The sequence below is a fragment of the Maylandia zebra genome, linkage group LG17 (assembly GCF_041146795.1).
Source record: "Maylandia zebra isolate NMK-2024a linkage group LG17, Mzebra_GT3a, whole genome shotgun sequence".
Lineage (NCBI taxonomy): Eukaryota > Metazoa > Chordata > Actinopteri > Cichliformes > Cichlidae > Maylandia > Maylandia zebra.
Genome location: NC_135183.1, coordinates 2,501,297 through 2,524,712, shown reverse-complemented (window position 1 = coordinate 2,524,712; position 23,416 = coordinate 2,501,297). Strand labels below are relative to the sequence as shown.

General features: G+C 41.5%; 1 protein-coding gene across 17 annotated transcripts in view; it reads left to right on the top strand.

Annotated features, from left to right (window-relative positions):
- osbpl8 (oxysterol binding protein-like 8) overlaps window positions 1-21,008 on the top strand; it is a 94,880-nt gene extending 73,872 nt beyond the window's left edge. For 15 of the 17 annotated variants that reach the window (XM_076876129.1, XM_076876123.1, XM_076876121.1 and 12 more), the window contains 20 exons: window positions 3,766-3,839; window positions 5,063-5,143; window positions 6,641-6,742; window positions 6,949-7,152; window positions 8,560-8,644; window positions 9,861-10,026; window positions 10,127-10,352; window positions 10,919-11,103; window positions 11,311-11,392; window positions 11,485-11,583; window positions 11,720-11,816; window positions 11,931-12,029; window positions 12,527-12,624; window positions 13,290-13,379; window positions 13,724-13,860; window positions 14,146-14,331; window positions 14,905-15,058; window positions 16,415-16,517; window positions 16,888-16,993; window positions 17,080-21,008. In XM_076876129.1, the coding sequence (XP_076732244.1) occupies window positions 3,766-3,839; window positions 5,063-5,143; window positions 6,641-6,742; window positions 6,949-7,152; window positions 8,560-8,644; window positions 9,861-10,026; window positions 10,127-10,352; window positions 10,919-11,103; window positions 11,311-11,392; window positions 11,485-11,583; window positions 11,720-11,816; window positions 11,931-12,029; window positions 12,527-12,624; window positions 13,290-13,379; window positions 13,724-13,860; window positions 14,146-14,331; window positions 14,905-15,058; window positions 16,415-16,517; window positions 16,888-16,993; window positions 17,080-17,209 (2,504 nt within the window). In that variant the 3' untranslated portion in view covers window positions 17,210-21,008. The remainder of the gene's footprint in view (window positions 1-3,765; window positions 3,840-5,062; window positions 5,144-6,640; window positions 6,743-6,948; window positions 7,153-8,559; window positions 8,645-9,860; window positions 10,027-10,126; window positions 10,353-10,918; window positions 11,104-11,310; window positions 11,393-11,484; window positions 11,584-11,719; window positions 11,817-11,930; window positions 12,030-12,526; window positions 12,625-13,289; window positions 13,380-13,723; window positions 13,861-14,145; window positions 14,332-14,904; window positions 15,059-16,414; window positions 16,518-16,887; window positions 16,994-17,079) is intronic. The other 2 variants (XM_004575063.3, XM_004575070.5) reach the window with 1 other exon arrangement.
- The last annotated feature ends 2,408 nt before the right edge of the window (window positions 21,009-23,416 follow it).

Genomic DNA, 23,416 nt, shown 5'->3' with positions numbered 1-23,416 from the left:
TAGTGACTTTTTATAGGTTGGAGGATATCAAAGAATGCTGACGTAACGCCTCATTTAAGCAGCAAACTACAAAACCAGGGAGGTTAAAGTACTGTGTTTTTGTCGTGCTCACCCTTTACTAATGCGTCTGCTGTCTGACGTACACTGTGCTTCTAATGATGCAGTCTCATTTCATTCAGTGAGGGATTTTAGAAAAGTGTAAAGGCTTTGGATTTAGCAGGATGCAGCTCTTTCTGTCTCTTTGCTGTTTAATTCCCTTTTCTCTCACTCGCTCTGTCTCTTTATCTCTTCAGTCTATGATGTTTGATGCACACTGAGATCTTTGGAGCTCCTTTCAGTCTGCAGTGGTGTGTTAGTCTCCAACACTCTCAGCCAGACACACAAACACACAGTCACTGATTTCCAGCCACATACATAACAGGGATTCCCATGTTATTGTCTTTGCATCTCACTTCTGTAATCAATTCTACATGTTTCTCATTTGTAGTCGTTTTGTTTATGAGCTCTTTTGAAGCAATCTGCTTGAAAAAGTTTTGACTATCATGAGGTTTTTCTTCTTGCAGTGTCTTATATTAAAATAAAGCTCATCTGAGTTTATTTTAAAAAGGCTAAAACCTTTCCCCCAAGGGTGAATTTCTATTTCTGAGATTGTCTAGATTAAAAGCAGAGGACATGTCACAGACAACGCTCCGTGCCTTCATGATATGACATTAATGAAGAAACACACAAACACTGGAAGGTGTTGATTTTACATGAGCTCATTAGCAGATGGGCAGTCTCTCAGGTCTCTGCCTGGAAGAGGAACTCTAACCTTAGTCATTAGACAGTGACTGTCAGCAGTGTCACTGTCACATTTGTGACATGGTAACAAGCATGTCAACTGTTTTCCGGCTGATCTTTGCTTTTTTAACTCAAAGTGTCAAGTTTCAAAAATGAAAGTCTGATTTTCAGGTAAAAATGGAGTAAACTTCACACATTTCCCTCTAATATTTAATTTGTCTTTAGTCACAATCGTTAAATAAGCTGCCGTAATACAATGAAATCATCCTCTCTGCTTTCTGTTTGCTGCTGCTCCATGGTGACGCAGTTGTGTGAGTGGAGAAGTGGCACATTAAGGTGTCTTAAATTGAAATTAGGCACTTCATCCCAGTGGCCCACGGTGATTCTGTTCATCAGTGATTGCAAATTGAGTGACTAACATCCTCATTCAAACTTCACTGTTTGAATCCCTTTTATCATTCTTTCATCATCTTCCACTTTCCTCTCAGCCGCATCTTCTGCTGGTACTGCACCGATCGAAACAAATAAGCTAAAAGATTTATGTTTGTAGTTTAGTTTTCAGTTCATGTCCGCAGGCTGAGAGAGAAGGCAAGTACAACCTGTCATGTTTGCAGGTTCTCAGTCTGGATGTCTAATGCAGGAGAAAACTGGAGATCAAGTTGAATGGATATGATTTATGCAGGGAAATTTTGCTTGTGATTGCTGATTCTGAATTAATCTTACACAAGCAGCATGCTTGTTGACCTGTGGATGTACCCTTTTCCGTACCCTGAATGTATTGTTTGAGAAAAAGCCTTCCAAGCCATACATTTCTAAGTAGACCCCCCTTCCCCACCCCCAAGACACAAAGGCACTCCTGCACGTTCCATCTCAAGGTACATGCTGGTTTGGAGTTTGCCTGCTGCTGCTGTCATGAGTATTCTATGTCCACGTAAAAGCACCAGCAGCATGGAAGCAGCTGCTAAAAAGCTTTACTGGAAATGGAAGACACAGAGCAAATAAAGCTGGCTGATAAAAAGTAGGTTTGACAAAAACCTTATGAGGCATGCAGTAAGAATACAGTCCTGTTTCGCTGCAGCAAGACACACGCCCACTTTTTTTTTTATTAAAGGGAATGGATGCTCAAATAGAATCTGACTTCTGTTCACATGATGAATGTCTCACTTAGAAATGAAGCTCTGCAGTTGTTCCTTCTCACAGCTGAATACTGATGACCTGAAGATAGGAAAGCATAAAATATTTACAGGCTCACTGTCACCTTGAGACCTCGTGTGCCACACACTGCAGTGATCTTAGTGGGGAATCTGTTGATGAGGTTTGGCTTATTGTTTAGAAGCTGGCTCAGTAATTAGGATTAGAAATGCTAAAGCAGAGCTGAAATAAAAAACAGAAAATTTCCTTCTGCGTAGGTTTAAGACACACTAGCTCTGTAGTGAACTCACATTCCTTTCAACAACTTACTACTTTTTCTGTGTCCACTTTTCAAAGCTACACTGTCTGAGACTGAAACGGGGAACCTCCTTTTAGCTCCTTTCAGCAACTAATTTATTGCAGATTTGAGCTCAGTTCAGATTAAGCTCTTGTCACCGGTGCTAGCTTGTTGCCATCCAGCTTCTCTGGCTTTCCTCCAGTGGCTTCAAAGGACAGTGTGCTCCTGTGACATTATGTAATGGGATTCCAGTTAGGAAGGCAGACATTTGGACTTGAAATCGTCACCATGTCACAAAACTGGAAAAGAGAGCAAAAAGAGCTGCAACTCATAATTATTAGCTAAGACAAGTTTGTTGGTTAGTTAGGATTTCTAAAACAAGCAGTGTAACAAATACTTTAAACGTCTGTTTTTGAATAAGAAGCACATTCTGGATAGAGGATAAAGATTAATGCCTCTTATTGTGATACGTCATTAACACACTCGATATCAGTACTTTGTCTGAACATACAGGCTCTAAATTGATTCGTCCAGCGATTAGTTGAACCAAACTTATTTCTATCAGTGTATTTAGAGATTTGTGTTACTCACAGTGTTTTACGACAGCTTGTTTAGCTTATTTTCACTGTTAGCGTTTTGTCTGCTGTCATGTTGTTTCTTTGGAGCCAGTAGTGACCATACTGGGATGAGAGGGCTGAGTGCCAGGTTATAATCATCCGTAAACTGTAGACATGCAGTGTGAGACACAAACAACTGTTAATTTGTACTAAGTAGAGTCCAACACATTTATCAGCGGGCTGATATTATAGACTTATTATTTGCTGGTAAATGAAGAGGATGGGAGAATCAGCCTTCCATGTTATCAATGTTGACGTTGCATAGTTTGTCCACCAGAGTGCAGCTTGTCCTGTTGTCGTGACATCTTTTGAATGCCATAATCCACCAGCTGATGGATAACTACACATAAACAGATTTCCAAAATTTTGGAATTTTAGGCAAATCGCGGTCAGTACTGTCAAACTCTAATATTATACACATAAAACACTAAAACTGCACTCAGCAGAACTGAAGCACAGACTTATTGAACACACTGTTAGAATATTAACCACTAAGAAAGTGATATTATTTGTTAGATAGCTGCACCAACAATGCTCCGAAAGAACCAGCACAACATACATGACAGATTTGGAAAATGCCATACAGAGTGAAGCCAACTGGAACTGGACGTATTGTTGATGACTGACTGCAAGTCTGTGACAGAATTTCTGTATCACAACATCATCATGGCTATAATTCTGACTTTGTCATTTTGATATCATGTGTATGAAAGTGATTTGATAGGCATTGGTAGTATTTACTATTAGATTGGTTCTTTTTTGGGAATCAGAAGCCCCTTATAAGATTTGGAGAAGTCTTCAGTATTCATTCATATGACAGCAATCAAGCATACCTGCCCACGGTTCGTGCACCTGGATAGTGTTTTAAAATAACAGGAATAGAGAATAAGGAGGTGCTGCTGGAACCAGATGAACTTAGGACTTTCTTTATGGTTACAGGTTTTGAGAGAGGGAAGGAGGACCTCTTGCCACTGCCTTTGAAAGAGGACTCTCATTCCATATCTAAGAGCAAGGTAAGAAAACTCACTCCACTGAGCTGATGCACCGTAAAGGCTAAGAAGGAATGATGGGTTGCTTCAGTGTGTAATGAGACCAGAGAATAAGGGAATTACTGCACATCTCCTTTCCTTTTCCGAGTCTAGCCTAAGGCGTGAGAGAGCCTACATTGAGATGAATCATACATCGCATACGCTGCTAAACATCAAACATTTATCAACTAAAATTCGGACTCGACCCGTCTTTCAAGCGAGCTCAGCGTGGAGGCTCGTCTAGTTTATCTGTCGAGGTCCTCATCAAATATGTCAGTGCAAACGTGGGTGTCTCGAGACTTCCTCTGAGTCACTGCACAGACACTATGAAATTGTTTTCATGAAGTATGAAGAGATGATGATCCATGCATGATGGTTAATTTAGAGATTAAAAGAATCTCTCACAGAGGCTTGCCAGGAGGAAAACAAGAGTTAAAATAATGTGTGTGTGTATTAAAAACATCCAGATGACATCTTAGATGACTAGTTCAGATGCAGAATCAAGCCCAAGCTGTGGTTTACAGCAGTCCTCACAGGAGTCGTACTCTCAGCAAAAAAAATCTGAACGTTTGTGAAAAGTACAAAAGATTTGGAAGGAGGGTTTTAGCTTTGTTGCTTACTATCACGTAACCTCCATCCTGTCACCTACACTGCTTGTGTGTGTGTTTACAGCTTTAAATAGCTCACACACACACACCTATGTGGCCACTATAGGTCGCTCCGGCTGGCATGTGACGGGATCTGGCAGAGACACACCAGCAATTTTAAGCTTTGTCCTAGTAGCAGAGCTAAGTTGGGTTCTACCATGGAAACGCATGAGCTTGGTCGGAAAAAGATCTGCTAACCTCAAATAATGTCCCCGTGTTTTAGTAGACTGTGTTGGTTGTGTGATTTCAGGTAACCAATTTGTCATTAAGAGGCAAAACTTTGCTGACATTTACGTTTGCACTTTACAGACTACATTAGGCATTTACCGATTTTTCTTTTAGTTGCCTGGAACAGAAATTCCCAGATTACCAGCATTAGTATTACTAAGGGTCTTTAAGGTGACCCCTTTGAAGTCTCCAACCTTTCAAGGGTGTGTTAACCGTTAGAATGAACAAACATGTGGCTTAAGAACAGATTTTTCTCATTTGAGTATAAAAATGAAGAATAAAGATCTTGATGTGACATCTCCAAGATCTGCCTTTTCTCTCCTGTGTTCTCAGTCTGAAACAAAGCTGTACAATGGTTCAGACAAGGATGTGTCGGCGTCTGGGGGGAAGCTCACCAAAAAGGAGTCCCTCAAGGTAAGTGAGCTCAAAGCGGCTTAAGTCTTGCGTATCCAGACGCTTAATTCTAAGGGCAGGCATAACGAGTCTTAATGAGGCTCTTTCATGGAGAGTGTTACGTATAGCTCAATCACTGATGCTTGTCAACATGACAACGCAGTTTGTATTCAAACTGCGTGCCATTAGAGGTCATGTTTTTCGTTAAAAGCTCATACTTTTCTTCATGTAACAAATGTTAGAGTGAGTAGGACACAGTGTAGTCAAACATGTTGAAAAAAACTCAGAGGTGATGATTTTGTCCTTCAAACTTTACTTTAGTCCACCTGCCGCAGGCACAGTCTTGCAGACCTCCGAATATAAATGCGTTTCAGCTCCCACAGCTTGCATTAATTTGATGTGCGCTTTTTCCACACTTTAACCTCCTAAGACCCGAACTCTTCCACGGCATGCATTTTTAATTTCTCTTTGATATTTGGGCTGATTGGGACCTGATGAATGTAAAAATAAAGATTTACCAGATTTTTTATTTAGTTATTTTTTTTACCTAATTTTTGTTTCTAACAATAATGAGAGCCACATATTCGTTTGAAATTTCAATAGAACAGTAGCAGCATAATGTCCTCGTGAGTGGATATCAGGCCCTTGTAGAGCAAAATTGAGTATTTTGGTCTAAATAACCCAAAAATGTGATGTCCACATATGTGGACGCCAGGTCCTAGGAGGTTACAGCTGTACTCACAACAGGCCAATACGGTTGAGATCAGCTGACTGTTCTGGCACACAGAATATCAGTTATCCACAGGATTATAGCACAACACTGGAAAATGGAGTGGATGCAACTCAAACTCTACCTTTAAAGACCTGTAGTAGCTTTCATTTCTGGAAACGGATTACTTCCCTGTAAGCTGAGCTGTAGACATTAGTCAGACGGATTGCTTCTTTAATCATAAAAACATTGCTTTTGCAAAAGTGCTTTAGGAATTATTGCTTGGAACTGAATTTTGTGAGAACATATTGCAAAGTATGTGTGCTTGGTCTTTTTTTCTTTACTCAGTAGTGTACTGCAGCACTAATTTAATTGGAAAAATACAGTCTAATTAGAATCAGTCTTTTAAGATGATGCTTTAGATCCTAATAATTGATTTCTTTCCGACGAATATTTCTAATCAATTTCATTTTTGGGGGGTTTGTTTGTTTTAATCAAAATCCAGTCGGTACAAATGTTTTCTTTCGGGAAGTTGTGTATGTTGGGCCACACTCTACCTGATGATGTATAGAAAACACAGATTTTTAAACCTGTGGTGCACTGGTGTCATGCACATGTGCAGGCTTAAAGGGAGCCATTAAATGTAAAAGAGTGTACTCGACAGTCGAACAGCACCCTGGTGTTAATGTGACAGGGACACAGAGGAGTGTGATTTCACTCATAGTTTTTGTTGCCAAATGGAATTCAGTGGGAAGCCATGTCCACATAATGATGTCTTTGCATTGTCCCGCCCTCTGCGTTCCCTGTAGGTGCAGAAGAAGAACTACAGGGAAGAAAAGAAGAGGGCAACCAAGGAGCTGCTCAGCACCATCACTGATCCTTCTGTCATCGTCATGGCCGACTGGCTAAAGGTGGCGCATCCCACATTCAGTGTCTGCCTTGTGCTCTATATATTTGCATTGACAACTTGCCCTTAGGCCGGCATAAAATATAACATTACTTTTGCATTAGGAAAAATAGTGTTCCCAGCTGTAACAGTAAGACAAAGAATAAAAGAATCCCTTCAGGTTTTGGTAGCGTTTTTGAGTACCTGACTTTTTCCTGCAACTGTCTGCAGATCCGTGGCACTCTGAAAAGCTGGACCAAGCTGTGGTGTGTGCTGAAGCCGGGCGTCCTGCTCATCTACAAAACTCACAAAAACGGGCAGTGGGTGGGAACGGTGCTGCTCAATGCCTGCGAGCTCATCGAGAGGCCCTCCAAGAAAGACGGCTTCTGCTTCAAACTCTTTCACCCCCTGGAGCAGTCCATCTGGGCTGTCAAGGTCAGAGTGGACCTTTAAAAAGCATTAAGTCAGTTATGTAAATGATCCTAATGTAGCATCTTTTTAATTAAATTATGATTTTCAGACAGCTTTTTAGAAAACTAACAAATAACTAAGAGAGCAACATAATAAACGCAACACCATCACAATAATCTAGCTAAGTGTAAATAATAGTAAACACTAAATATTGAATGTTATTGTGCAGCAGGCAAGACTGACAGCGCATGTTCACTGTTAAACACATTGTAACAATTAGTTTAAAGTATGCAGCAAGTGCACAGTTAACAAAAACGCTACAAAACAGTTATTTGCTCAAAAATGGCTCCGTTTGGAATCATCTCTTAGACTGCATTCTACTTCATATGGAGGTCTACAGGGATTCGTGTACTCAATGAAAAAATCACCATGAAAACAGTTGACATATAGCATTTGATTATGACATGATTTTTCTCAATATATATTTTTACATAGAAGCCTGCATGTGTTTGTTTGCTAGTCATCAATTGCTGGTATTTTCAGGCATCTAGCGAGTTCATAAGCTACTTTCTATCATGTCAAACAGCAGGCGTATGATCATTTTACCTTAGAAAGTGGTACCACAGCAGTGCCACTACAGCACACTTGTGTTTTTAAACCAGTGTCTGCTGGTTTTGGCTTAATTTTCTTAGAAATTGTTTCGCATTGTTTATAACAGTGTAATCATGAATGCAAAGCCAGACTGGTTCATTATGCAGAGTTTTGCTTGCTGTCCATCGATGAGCAAAGCAGAATAAACTCTTACACATAATTAGGACTGAAAGGGCCCTTCAGTTAAAAACACTCATTTGTCCCCTGCAGTTACAATAGCGAAGCAGATGTGGATGTTAACTGTATAATGAAAGCCATGTCTTTGTTTCATTTAGGACACACACAGAGAAAATTATACCTCCAGCCAGCCTATTTCAGTTTTGGCAGTTCTCATTTTCCATTGTCCCCGTTTTCAGCTCGCCCTGCTTTCGGTCCACTCCAGTAATTTAGTATTCATCGCTGACCTTGCATTTCAAGCCTCATTTTTCGTTTGTTTGTATTATAAAAAAACAAAACCTTGAATCAAAATTACCAGTTTGTTTTGCATTACAGCGTTCCTGCTCTCCACTATTGAAATAAGCACTTCACCGGCTCTGTTTCTGTGCCCTCTATGCTCTCACATTTGCATAATTACATATCTGTAATGCTGGATTGTTTCTGTTTGCGCATGAAATGATGTAAAACGAAAAGAGAAAATATAAAAAACTTGAGATAAAATAAAGAAATCACAATGAAAGACTTTTTAAAAGAAGAAGTAAAACACAGATCAAGAAACTGAGTAACTAGGTGAATGTTTTTAACGTGCATTCCCGTCCTTTCTTTGTGTCTTATTGTTATCAGGGTCCTAAAGGAGAAGCAGTCGGCTCCATCACGCAGCCGTTACCCAGCAGCCACCTCATTTTCCGTGCTGCCTCTGAGTCTGATGGTAGGAGACAGGCTGTCATTTAAAGCCATTTCTCTGACTTTTGTCAGCAGCCGCTTACACTGACTGATTGAGATAAACTATCAATTTGCATAATATTGGCATTAACAAAGCTGTATTAGTATCAGATGAATAGCAGATGATCTGACAGTGAGTGGCCTTCATTGGAAGAGGCACTGATCATCTTTGTTTTATAAACCATCTGCTATGTTTTGTCTCCGGCACGCTGATAAAGGAGACCTGTTCTGCTCATTTCCAGCCTCATATTTCTTTTTGTCTTAACTACAGTAGATGTGTATGACTCACAGTGCAAATGAATCATTATTTATCTTATATTGGGTCAAGGTGCCTCTGTCTGAAACAAGCATCTGTAGCTGTTTGCCTTCGAGTCCTGTGATCTTTCGTCATTGTTTTGTTCTTAAAAGGTGGGAAAGGCTTATGTGCTGGTAGACAGAATTTTATTCCTTTTACTCTTTTCAGCTTACAGTGATTTCTTGTACATACACTCACTTTGTTATTTAAAAAGTTTAACATAAAACAACATTTAAATGTGTGTACATGTGACAGAAAGGAAAAGCATAATGGGCCCACTTTAAACAGGAACTGGGCAATCGTGGCCTAACAACGTTAGCGTTTCTGGCCACAATCTAATCAAAGGTACATTAACCTTTATTATCTGAATCAGGCTGTTAGAATAATTTGTAATGTAGTTTCCAGGTAGTGATAAAGAAGCAATAAGAAATATGGTTAAATGCTCTGTTTGCTTTAATGCCAACATAGGAGACTTTAACTGCGGGTTGAATGTTGAATAAGGTGGGATGTGGAAAGGCTTGAATGGCTGTTTGTTATGAGGGCGGATGTGTGTATATGTGAATCTCAGTTTATGTCTGTGTAAATGTGAGAAAATGAAACAAAAGGAGACTTTGTGATAAATCGAAGGCTGTTCGGAGACACAGCAAGCGTGTCCTCTGTGTCTCTGTCCGTGGTGCTGAAACATCCATTCCAGCCTCTCCATCATCCACTCGGTCCCTCTCCATGGTGCTGAAATAACTCCTGTTTTAGGAAGACTTCCAAAGTGAAAAAGCTTTTTAACTCACCCAGAGTTGATTCTGATGTGTGGTGAGGGGCTGTTGTGATTCACCATGAATAGATTTCATGAAAACAATAATTCACAAAATGGTTTCTGCGTCTTGTTTATCAGCTTAATTCCTGTTTCCAGGCCGATGCTGGATGGATGCCTTGGAGCTGGCCCTGAAGTGCTCCAGCCTGCTGAAGAGGACCATGATCCGTGAGGGGAAGGATGACATGAGCACTGTAGGCACTGGTGGGGAACACTCCATTAATTTCTACAGCCTCCTCAGAGCCCACAACATACACGGTTTCCAGTGAGTAGGAAATGTCATTTACATTAGATTGTAGAGCTCAGCTATTACTGATTTTATGGATTTAAAAATTCTTTCTATGATATTCCCCTGCTTCTTACAGGTTCAATGACAGCGACCATTTGAAAGACCCGGACCTGTACTCAGACAAGTCAGATCGGGAAGGAGAGCAGGACCACGAGGAGTCAGATCCAGAGGGGCTGGAGAAAAGTGAGGAGAGTGACAGCGACACATCAGAGCGTCAGGACGACTCGTACATTGACCTGGACCCAAATGAGCATCTGCGTGAAACCCCATACCTGGAACAGTCCCAGGAAGAGTTAGGAGAGGTATGGAACAGGGGGTGGGGGTGGGAGGCTGCAATTTTGCTCTCCTTTGAACGTCAACAAGAAAAAGCATTGCAGATGAGATGTGATTGTACCACTAGGATACAATCTCCTAGGATTTGTAGCAGCAATTTTCATCTTTAAAACTTCATCTGAAGGCTTGTTTTTAATAAAGTTTCTCACATAATGAGGAGAAATTAGCATGTTCCTCTGCAGGGCTATTCAGCCTGTAACATGGACGAGCTTTGATCGCAGTGTGCGTGGGTGTCTGCGAGGGATGTGAGGATAAGTGTGAGAGTGAAAACACAGATTTCCGTCCTGATGAAATCTAAACGAGACAACTCAATAATTAAACACTGACTGAAGCAAAATGTTTACACTCGAGCTAATGAAAGCACCATTTGCACAAAAAGCCATGTGAACTTTGAAGCTTGTGGACATGCATAAAATTTGAAAGTAGCGTTAACAAAAGTAAAAAAAAAAGTGACAAGTGTCAATCTGTCATATATGTTACAACAGGACACGTGCAATTACTTAACCTGTCTGCTGTTTTCTGACTGTGTCCTCAGGCTGGTGAAGCTGCTCAGACAGAAACCGTATCAGAGGAGAACAAGTCTCTGATCTGGACCCTGCTGAAGCAGGTTCGACCTGGCATGGACCTGTCCAAGGTTGTGTTACCCACTTTTATCCTGGAGCCAAGATCCTTTCTGGACAAACTCTCTGATTACTACTTCCATGCAGACTTCCTGTCAGAGTAAGACATTCCATTTACCTTGACCTTTGTGAAACAGGCTTATCAATTGGGAGTAATTTGATGTGAATCAATGGTAATCGGACTTCAGCCTGCAGATAGTGGCATTAGACTGTAAACAAGTTGGCCTGGCTTTGACTTTCAAAAGAGAGAAAAAAGAGTGTTTGTGTAATGGAGGAGCATCAGTTCAAGCTTTTGCTTCATTCTCAGGGCTGCAATTGAAGAGAATGCCTATAACCGGATGAAGAAGGTGGTAAAGTGGTACATCTCTGGATTTTACAAAAAGCCAAAGGTCAGCATAGCTTTTCTGCGTCAGCTGTTGGTCACATGTTTTGTATGTACATGACCCTAAAATCATGTTTTATGGTGCTTTTGAATTCACAGGGGTTGAAGAAGCCCTACAATCCCATTATTGGAGAGACGTTCCGCTGCATGTGGCTCCATCAGAAGACCAATAGCAAGACCTTCTACATGGCAGAACAGGTAACAACAATACTGCTACCGAGAGCTGCCTGATAGGTTCATCTGTTACACTGAATTTGGCTATATGAGGAGTACATATCAGATAATGTTGACAGGGTAAATCGATGACTGACAGTTTACATTATTTATTTTATAGGTATCTCATCACCCTCCAGTATCGGCCTTCTATGTCAGTAACAGGAAGGACGGATTCTGCCTCAGTGGAAGCATCCTCGCCAAGTCCAAGTTCTATGGTACAAACATGCACAGCACACTCACTGTTTAGTGCTGCTCTAATATTACTTTGACATTTTAGCTCTTTGGTCTATTATCTACTTTTGACTATCAGTACTGTTTCATTGTTTTAGGAAACTCGCTGTCGGCTATACTGGACGGGGAGGCTCGCCTCACTTTTCTCAACCGAGGGGAGGACTATGTGATGAACATGCCCTATGCTCACTGTAAAGGTTCGAATGAATCTTTTTCCTTTCACATGTCACTCATGCTGTGTGAACAGTGCTGTAACATCACTGTTCTGTTGGACATCCAAAGCACAGGGGTGGCTGTAGCTCAGGAGGTAGAGCAGGTCACCTGCTGATCGGAAGGTTGGAGGTTCGATCCCAGGCTCCTCCAGCATGCCAAGTATCCTTGGGCAAGATACTAACTCCAAGTTGCTCTCCGATGCATCCATCGGAGTATGAATGTGTGTGAGTGTAGTTAGAAAGCGCTCAGTATAGAGGTAGTGCTTGTGAGAATGGGTGTGACTGGGTGAATGTGGCGTGTTGTATAGAGCGCTTTGAGTACTCCGGGAGAGTAGAAAGGCGCTATATAAGAATCAGTCCATTTACCACATTAGCTTGCAAAAACCTGCCAAATTAACTTTGCTTTGTAGGTGCTGATCTATTTTAGATATGTTTGAGTTTACCTGTAACCTGTGCGTTCTTTTATAAAAACAATCTGCTAGGTATCCTATATGGAACCATGACTCTGGAGCTGGGTGGTCATGTCACCATTGCTTGTGAGAAAACAGGCTACAGTGCACAGCTGGAGTTCAAACTGAAGGTATGGCTTTGTTCTGTAGTTTAAAAAACTTAAAAAATACTTAACTAAAGTACTTATTTAATAGTAGTAAATAGTGTGTAAGGGGAGGCCTTTAGGCTTGTGAAGTCCTAGATTTTGTAGTAGCTGTTTAAGACTTTGAAAAAAAACTCAGACTCACATGATTTTTCTGAATATCTCCTCCACCCTTCCTGAAAAAACATCCCACCCCCTCCAACCACGCCTCGCTCCATCATCATTTACCAACTAGCGACAGGTACTTTTATGATAAAGCAAACAGGGTAGCGAATTTGTAAAGATAGTAAAAGTTTAAGAAATCCATTTATTTAGTAATTGCTGCCCCTCAGTTTTATATCCCTAAAGTAGGCAAACAGAACCTTGGGTTGTGTGTACCTTCTGGTACCTTAAACATGTAAGCGATTGCCATTGGCAGTTTCTACAATGTTGTTTTCTTTTAATTGGTCTTCAATGAAAAGCGGTCGTATTAGTAAATTCTCTGAGTAATAGTAAGTCACAGGATCTTTTTCTCATACAGTAACTGCAGCAAGTAAACTGCTTTATATCCTTTCCTATTTCTTCTCCTCTCTCCTCTCCCATCCCTTCCTCTCTGCCTCCTCTTCCTTCTCATTCCTCCATTTCCCGCCCTGTTGTTTCCGTTTTTCCTGCAGCCTTTCCTGGGCAGCAGTGACTGTGTTAATCAAATCTCTGGAAAGATCAAGCTGGGAAAGGAGGTGTTAGCTACACTAGAAGGACACTGGGTAAGACGTGTGTCTGTGTTCCTGTAATCACTGCCTGTTTCATAAAAAACACAGATACAACATGTATCTGTATATATTTTGTATTGTGTCTTTAAAATCATTATTGGATTGATGTGTTGACATTTTGCTAATATTAATTCCTTATACAGAAATGAAATATATAACCAGTAATACAAGTTGCTGTGTTTTCTTCTGGTTTAAGAAAAGCTGGCAGATTTTATCAAACTAGACACGACTTTATACCCACAGAAAAAATTAACTTCTTAGTAAAACCTTCCCTTTGTTAGTTGGGTAATGTTTCAAAACTACCATGTTAAAAGCTATTTTTGTACTTTCCCCCTCAGGATAGTGAGATCTTCATTAATGATAAGAAGACTGGGATAGTGGACACTTTCTGGAACCCCACGACGGAGCTGAGGCAGAGCCGACTGACTCGTTGCACCGTCCCACTAGAGGAGCAGGGAGAGTCTGAGTCAGAAAGGTGAGCTTTGATTCGACTATTATCAGAGTATTGACTGTCAAATGTAATAGATTATCTGAAATGCACTTACTACATTGTGCAAAGGTTTGATGCTTCTGCAAACCACTTTGCAACCCCTTTTGCCGGAGTATTGCTGCTGCTTCTGGATCAGAGCTACATAGCCAAATCCATGTTACTGCACATGGAACTGTAGCTTTGTTTCAGCTGTAGTGGTCCTGATTGAAACAAAGAGTCTTATCTTTTAGTCTTTCATTAATGCTTTGTTTTTCCTTCTCAATCCGGCAGACTGTGGCAACACGTGACACGAGCCATCAACAACAAGGACCAGACCGAAGCCACCAATGAGAAGTTCATACTGGAGGAAGCTCAGAGGAAGTCGGCGCGTGAGCGGAAAGCCAAATGTGAGGAGTGGAGTCCTGCCCTGTTCGAGCAGGACCCCATCACCGGAGAGTGGCATTACAAATATGCCGAGTGAGTGACTCCTCTGTTGCTCGTAAGCGGGTGTGGTTTGAAATCACATTAAATTCAACTGTGTGTTTAATGGAGATAAGAAAGCGCTGAGGTATGAGCTTCATGCATGTCTCTGCTGGGAGATACCGACAAAGCAGAGCTGGTGAAACTGTAGTAAAAATGACAAAAAACAGTTAAGCTTGTGTTCTGATGTGTTCACCTTCTGCTGGCGTCATTGGAGACAGAATTTGCATGCACTGGACGTCACTTCCGGAAGTCTTTTACAAGCGTATTTGCAGTCAGCTGGTTTTAAATAGATTTCCCTCTAAAGGCACATTTTATTTTTTGCCTCAGTCTCAGAATTTTTTAGTGTGGCAGGCTGCCATCTAGTGGTGATCCCCTATATGCATAGATGATGTCCAGTTTACAGTTATTTACTGTTATAATGAGAATGTTTTTGTGTGTAAGATACAGTATGCTAGATGAGAAAGAGAAAAACTGTGAGCGGTATTTATATCAGAAAAGTTATATTTGTCCCTCTTCTTTTTCATCCTTACTGTGTTTCTTCGTCTCTATCATCCTTTTCTTCCTCAGCACAAGGCCTTGGGATCCACTCAATGACCTGATCCAGTTCGAGAAAGATGGCTGTATCCAGACCAAGGTCCGACACCGCACCCCTATGGTACGTTCTGGCAGTCTTATTAGTCTGAGTAACCAGGGGCCGCGGAGGGACAATTGCAAATGCCAGGTAGGTTGTCCAAATCGAAAACCGCTGTGAAGCAATGCATCTCACCGTCTCAGCCATCTTCCATCCATGCATCTCAAAGCACCCTGCGCACCACCTTCATTGTGACTTCTCTGTGTTGTCTTCGCGGTGCTGCCACCACCATCGTCGCTTCTGCTCCACTTTATTGTGATGTTTTTTTTCTTAGTGCCACCACCTTTATTTTTACCTTTCTTGCTGTTCGCTCTCAATGCGACGGAAGGTCTTGTCAGACTGCATGCTGTAGTAACTGGATGACAAGGCATTCTTCCTTTGTTCACTCTGAAGAGACGAGCATTGTTCAGCATGAAGGAGTGCACGAGCAGTATTTGGAAACATTGTTTGGCTGCAGGCTCTTCCACACGTTGTGAAATTTCAGAATAGTATTAAAAAGTTCAACAGAAAGCAGCAAAATTCTTCCACATGAACAAAACATCACTGCTGGAGCTCAGACTGGAACTTTTACTGTTATTTAGCTCTTTGTTTTGTTTCAGTAGGTGGCTACTTCTCCTGATAGCTACGTTGTGCACAACCTATCAGCACCAAATAACACTCAAAAAGTTAGAATCTCATTTAACTTAACGTAATAATTCGTGGCTAATTATTTATTTTAGGATGTGGAGGAGACCAAAACAGAGATAAAAGGAGAAAAAACTTTTTTAGTTTTCTAAAATTTGCAAAACGTGAAAGTGGTCATTTCCTACATTACACCCAAAAGCAAGAACCATTTCACCCTCATCAGTCTAATCCTGATCGTCATGCCTTCCTCACCCAACTCCATTCTGTTTTTGTGCAGTGTTTGTTGGACTCTTAAATTCGCTAGTTAGTCGTAAGAAGAGGCTAAAGGTTTCTGTGGACCAGTCAGTCTGGCCTCTTTGCATCCACATGTGTTCAGAGTAACCACCTGCCAGGATCTGAAGTTTGTCCCTGGTGGATAAATCAGTCACCATCAGTGCTTTCAGGCTTTTGCTTAACTGTTGCCAAATGTTGTCCAACAGGGCTGACGCTGTCCCCCGGTTGGAGTCAGTCACGCTTCTGTTAGGCAAACTTTGACATGCTTTTCTATGGCCCAGATCTTTACCTGGCAGAGTTAAACATCTGTGGAAGAAATGATTTGAATAAACAAGCTCAAGGCAGGTTTGTTCATTTGGGATGCTGAGTATGTGTTTTTTGTTGACCAGTTGAAATTAGCCTAACAGCATGCCTCGCACAACCGCCGTTTGCATCAACACTAAATAGCATGTTTGCCTGTGTGTTTATTTTGGATTTGTCAGTCCAAGATGCTGAAATTTGCCTTCTTTTCTGACACGCTTGTGTATTTATCCACACATGTGCCGACAGGTAACGGTGCCAAAGAGGAAACACAAGAGTGACAAGCCCAAGAGTCCAGAGAGCGGCTGCTCCTCACCTGAACCCGACCACCAGGACTCATCCGGCAGCGAACGTGAGCCACACACACTAAAACTCACATCTCAATACGCACATACGCAGGCTGAACAGTCAATATAGTCAGTCAACAATGTTCATTGACAAAATTTATACCTACAGCTGTGAATTTATTCATCTAAATGTCTGTTGTTGCTCTTGTTAGATGAGGAATTTGTGATACAGGTAATAAAGGGTCTTGATGACAACAGCTTTGCATATGTAGATGTTGCTACTGATGAGAAATTAGACTTTGTGACACACCCATGAATCATATGACTCATGTGTACAAATGCTTAGAAGCAGTCTGACTTAAATACATACATCTGCATTATGTAAGTGCCCATGCGTCTATGGTTTTAAACTTGTTTTGCTCTACTTTATCGCAGGACACAAAAGCAAGCATAACAATCGGCTGAGGAAAAAAGGAGCAGACCTCAGCGAACTTCAAAGTGCCATTGAATCCATAAAGCAGACGCAGGAGGACATTAACAGGTGGGAAGTATAAGTCACACTGTGAGGCGACTGTGGTAATATGCTGGACCTTTTAGCACTCACACGTAGCATCTGTGTGTTTGCAGGACCATCACCGTGCTGCGGAGTCGTGCCGCGAGTCGGGTGGAGGGCAGCTCCTTCCTCCAGCAGCGTGACTACATCATCATCATTTTTCTCATCTTCCTTCAGGTCCTGATCAACTACATCTTCAAGTAGCAGCCATACCCCCAGAGACAGTGATGTCCTCACACAAACACACCCTCTGAGCTTCATGGGGGCGGACTCAGACTTTGACCTCTCACAGTTAGTGACTTCAACAGTCCTCTCCAACTCTCTTCTCCTCTGTCTTTATTAGACTCACTTACATGTATCCAGAAAAGCAGACTCTTCAACACAAAGAGAGACTTTTTAAAAACATATTTATTTGGAACCAGTCTTTTGGAAAATCTGGAGAGATCCTCAGATTTCAAAGTGGAGAGGAGCAGCGGTAAGGAGAAGTCAAAGGCGAGAGTTTGGTGTGAATAAATGTTGACTGCCACCTGGAGGCGTGTTGATTTGCCTTGATGTAAGCGGCAGAGACAGCAGCCATTTTTAACCTGTTGTTTGTTTGTTTTTCTGATGGAGTGAAATCACTCTGTCGGTTCACATTTCACCTCAAACAGGTAATCGTTTACCACACAATCAAGGACCACAACTCAGATCGTAACAGAGGACAAATAGATCTCTGATTTTAATGTTTTTGTTTTTATTCTTTTGCGTCTTCACTTCGCGTATCCTTTGTGAGTTGATGTCTGCTCAGAGCAGAAAACTAGCGATGAGGGAGACGGGGCTGGGGGACGCAGTCCAGTCTGTGGGACTTTTTTTATTGTAACGGCTGGAGATTCCACACGCGGAAGTGGCAACCGCGACAGAAAACTCACAAGGGACATTATAGTAAGGAATTAAAGCTATAATTTCTGCTGTATAATAAAACTCCACATTTTGCATACAAAGTCAGTGTTTAAAAGAAAAGTCAGACATTTGACACAATGTCATTGTATACTGTAGGTAGCATGTACAGACAGGAGCAAGGTTAGGACACTAGCCCTATGTATTTTGTATTTTGTTTTAAGGCACAAATGCACTGGAAATGTCAGATGTTTGTATGATTTATACACTTTTTATCTGTGGACATGAAAATGCTTTTACACTTCTTTCTCATCAACAGGAGGAAAAAAAGATGCATTTCTTTTGGCCGTTTCAGTGATCACTGCCCTAGATTTCAGGTAAAAGCAGGTGACATGTTTTTATCTGAGAGCTCACTGTAAGAAGCTGGATTTAGCAACTCTAATGAGTCAGCCAGGCTGAATGATGTAGTCGCTCCTCTCAATGGAAGAGCGCAGGAATTAACTTGACTTTCTTTGCCGAGATAAGCGATGGGATTGGCCAGCAGCTGCTTGGTAAAAAGAGCTAGCGTGGGTAATGGTCTGACCAGAAAAGCTCACTAGTCAACATGTTTTATCTTATTGCTTTTGCACAAAAACCAAAGTGTATAAGAGTCCATAAAACCAGCAGGGGACCTGAGCGGTTCCCTTCTGTGGCTCAGAATTGGTAATAATCCACCAGCCTTCAAAGAGCTGGTCAGCTCTTTAGAGCCCCCTTTGGTGGTATTTGATCTTCTTATCTAACATACAGCAAAAAACTGAGCGGGTATATTTCCCAAACTGAGCTGGGACTACTCCTTCAGAGAAAATATTAAAATTGCATACATGAGCTGGCCTAATGGTCTCTATATGTGAATACAGCCTCCAGATCAGGCTACAGTTGAGCAAAGTTGCCACTTCGTGCAGCGCCTTCATGACGAGTCCAGTTGAGAACATCAGTCACCTCGTTCCAGTGCTTTTGAGCCCCAAATACTAACCAGGACAACTACAGTAGACTCTTTAGTAAGTTACTAGTAAGAGGAGGATGTAGACTCCTAAACCGTCTTCATAGTAAACCATTCCAAACGTACGCAAGTACCAGCCAAGCTCAGTGTGTAGCGTAGGAGTCGATCCTTTTCACTGTGTAAATATCTGACGGCATTTCAACACCGAGGTTTGCAATACAGACACTCGCTCTGTGCACAAACCATTGCTTTTAACCTTGTGTGTCAGTCTCTCCACTGCTCTGTAGATACACAGGCATGTAGGTCGATACAAAAAAGAAGTTAATATTGGGATGCACAATTAGAACTCCCATTTAAAAAAAGAGAGAGAGAAAAGGATCCCAGGGACCTCGATGTTACAGAGGTGTAGAAGTTACATTGCGGTTCTAGTCTGTTGCCTTTGTCTTTGGACGTGCGGATGCTGAAATTAGTCTCAGAGATGGTTCGAATGACCCCCGCACTCATCCAGCTTTACAGTTTAAAAAGTTACAGCCCTGTGAGGACTGCGTTTAGCATTACCGCACATAAAAACAACTCCCAGCAATCTGCTAGCAGTAGCAGTGGTGTAGTCATATGTGATTGATTCGAGGATGAAGAACCCTGCTACCTGACCTTCTGACAAACAGCGTATCAGGTGCTAGTAAGTAAGACCAGTCTAGGCCATTCAGAAAGATCCAGACCGCTTTGTGGACCATAGCTGAACATTTTGTAAATCTCTTCGCCTGTCATGATGTTAGCCTTGTTGAAGTTTACATATTTGATTGCCTCCGCCGTCAGCAGACTGTTAAGCGATTTAAACTTTGTAACTCCCACACAGGTATGAAGAAGGAATGGTAGCATTGGCAAGAGCCAGCTACCCCCCCCGAGTTACCCGGCTGGCCCGTGTGCGTATCTGTGTTTTTGTGCATCGTCATTGCCTCAATCGCTCATCTTAAATCGAGAATCTAGATGTTAGAGTTTGGAGAAATAAGTATATACCAGTGCCTTTTAGAGTGGGACTGTGGAGGGGGGATTAAGTGTAGGCAGTGGAGGTAAAAGAGGATAAGCAGTGGGGTTTTTTGGGGGGGGAAGGGGCACAGATATAGCCAGAGTATTAAAGGGGACCTATTCTGGTATTTTATAGTTACATTTAGTAATTATTAATGGAATTATTTCATAATTCCTACTTAACTCTGTCCCTCACTTCCTGCTGTGTGTGTGAAACTGCTGGTTTTAGCTCTTGGGACTTTCCCTGAACATCCATTTAATTCTGATTGGCTACGCCTGTCTTCTACAGACTAACATTGTGTTTGTAAGCCCCACCTCCTCCTCAAGAAAACTTGGGAGTGTTCAGAGCAGTCTCAAGTCTGAGCTGTGGACTCACACTTACGTAAACATTGGTCGTGTTTAAATGAGCGTCTGTTATTGGGAGGAGGTGTAATAGGTCCCCTTTAAGGTGATGTAATAATGAAGGGAGCGGTGCAGTTGGGGTGAAATGAGACTCTGTTGTTTGAGTGGATGTGCCATACTTAGCCTTAGAAATGAGCTCCACAGGTCGCCACCCCACCTGGCTTCTCCTGCCTCCCCTCCTGAAGCGTTGCCATAGAAACGCACCCTTTCAGTTTCCGGATGCCGATTCCTGCCACAGGAGAGAGAGGGAGCGAGGGAGCGAGAGCCCTCCTCTTCACTGTCGTCCTCGTCTCTCTCGCTCTGTAACGCACCAAATTCAGAGGGAAATAAACATCTGTGCTGTCAGTTGTTGTCGCCGTGTCTGTAAATTAATACATTTTATTTATTCCTCTTTTATATTTGGATTCATGTTTACCTTTTTTTCTTGCTCATAGCTTTAGGTCACTGTTCTTCTTCCTTGTTCTATGATGTTTTTGTTTTTTTTGATTGATTTTAAATTCACACACAGTTGGTTTTGTTTTACTCTTCGTTACATCAGCGTACACATGGTCAGCTCCCACTGTTCCTCACCCCGAATACTCACGCACTTTGGGTTGTTTTGTTTTTTTTTCATATCCGAGTACCTGAATATATTTACTGTGTCTCCATGGCAACTATAACTTCTTGGAAGTTTATGTTCACATGTAACATAACACAAAATAAAGACAAATGGACAAGTGACGTAAGGTGTTTGTATTTGCTGCAAAGACACATTATTATCATAACCAAATGTTGTGACGTTTACGTGTTTATACTGAATTTAATGAGATCATCACATGTTGTGTGTGTTTTGGTTACTGCATAGAAGTTCACGATGGGAATAATGTGTCATGTAGAACGCTCCGAAGTGAAGGTGTGGTCAAAGACGTCCAAATGCAGGCCGATGCTGAGCGGCTAGCTTAGAGAAAATAATCGAAATAACATCAGCAAAGCAAAAAAAACCCAAAGAGGACTGGTTTACATGTATTTTTATATGGTCATGATGGACTGAGTGACTCCAGTCTGGACAAGCCCGATAAAGTCTGTCATTTCAGCTGTCATGCTCCTTTCATCCACACACCCGAGGACAACAATGTCCAAATATTACGAATAAATATTTGTGAATGCAGCCCTCATTCATTCTGTTTATTCCCATTTTTAAATCATCCCCTGGTTATTTGATTTGTCTGCACAGGTTTATATTTCAGCTGATAATAATATAAATAATAATAATAATAATAATAATAATGGATTGGATTTATATAGCGCTTTTCAAGGCACCCAAAGCGCTTTACAATGCCACTATAAAACTACCATGAGTGATTTGAAAGCATTTAGTTCAGTGTAAGTCAGCTGGACTTCCATTAGAGGGCAGTGTAAAGCCTTCCAGCATAACTCCAACCCCTAAGCCAACCACCCCACCTACCCAACAGTAGTTTTAAGGTATGAACTGACACCGGGCTGTTTCATTTCATCACAAAGAACATAAGCCACGGCTATAACAAATGAATCACGATGATTACACTATTGCACCTGTATGCCACTACATGTGTCACAGGGCACATAAACATATAACAGTCATTTCATTGCAGTGTTTTGGGTTTTTACTGTAGTGGTTTACACGTTCGCCTAACAAGCGAAAGGTCCTCGGTTCATTTCTGAGAGATGAAGCGCATCATTGGGGTTTGCGTCAGCTGCCAAACCAAAACGCAGATCTGCTTCCTGTGATGACAGCTTGTGAATAACGCAGCAGCTTTATATTAAGCCTTTTTGCAAGTTTCTGTAATGGTGTGTGAGATTGCTACTTATTTTAGTTCATTAAAAAGATGCCTCATCTTTGAAAGTGACTTCCAAGTTGCACGCTTCCATTGAGTAGTCATCCGTTCTATCATTTCCTCTTCCAAGGACGTTGGTGAGGGTTGACAGAGAAGGGCTGTCCTTCCTGTCCCTCTCAGATAACTGCAAAACATCTGATATCAATCCCCAACCTGTACCTGTGCTGCTCTGCTCTGTTCTTTTGCATCATCACTGATCAGTCGATGAAGGGAAGGAGGGAGGTCAGAGTGAAGCAGGGAGTCACTAAGAAACCGGGACTAAAAGGAGTTCAGATTTTAAAAAGGAATGAAGATTTAAATCTCCTCACAAAGGTGAGAGGTAAACTGCCAAGATGTATCCTCTGGACAGAGGAAAGAAGGCAAGGAGACATGGTGGGGCAATGGGGAAGAACAGAAAAGCATTCAAAGAAAGAGGTTGCCAAAGAATATGAAGGATAAGCAAAGAGATGGGAAAGGATAGAGGGGAGTACTGGAAGGCTAGGTGTTCTGCAAAGAGAGGAGGCAAAGAAAAGCGAGTTATATGTGAGGCTGGACCATAAGGGAGGAGAACGGGACTTGTATTGATAGAGATCAGGCTGGAAAGGATGTCCAGCAGGTTAGGATGATCAAGGATGGAGATAGAAATGCACTAACGAGTGGAGAGTGTGTGCTGGGAAGGTGGGAGGAGTACTTTGAGAGGCTGGTAAAAGATGAAAATGAGAGGACAGATGGAGGATGGTGAATCAGGAAGTGCAGGAAATTAGAAGGAGGAAGTGAGAACAGCTATATAGAGGATCTAGAGAAAAGGGCATTTGGTCCACATAATATACCTGTGGAGGTATGAAGATGTATTTTGTTGTCAGTTCTAACATTTAACATGCTTCTCCACTTGTATCTTTGTCCCTGTATGATGGACTTTAAATTATAAGGAAATGGCTTTAAAACCTTCCCAGACTGATAGACTAAGTTGCAAATAACTTTTCCTTCCAAGCATCGCGTTAGAGACCTAAGTGAGAAAATGCTGGGAGGCAATGTCAAATGTAAATAAAAGAAGAATGCACTGATTTTATAAAACATTTGTTTTCAAAGTACAACATAGAAATCATATCAAAAGCTTAAACTGAGACATTCTCACATTTTATGAAACATATTTTATGATTTGGGTAAAAAATGTAGGATGTCTTAACTGGGTCAGAGTTAATTTAAAAATGGACTGAGGCAAAGTGAAAAATCGTTATGTGCTCAGAGTAATTCAAATGTAAAATTGCTCTTGGAAAACATGGATACTACAGCCTC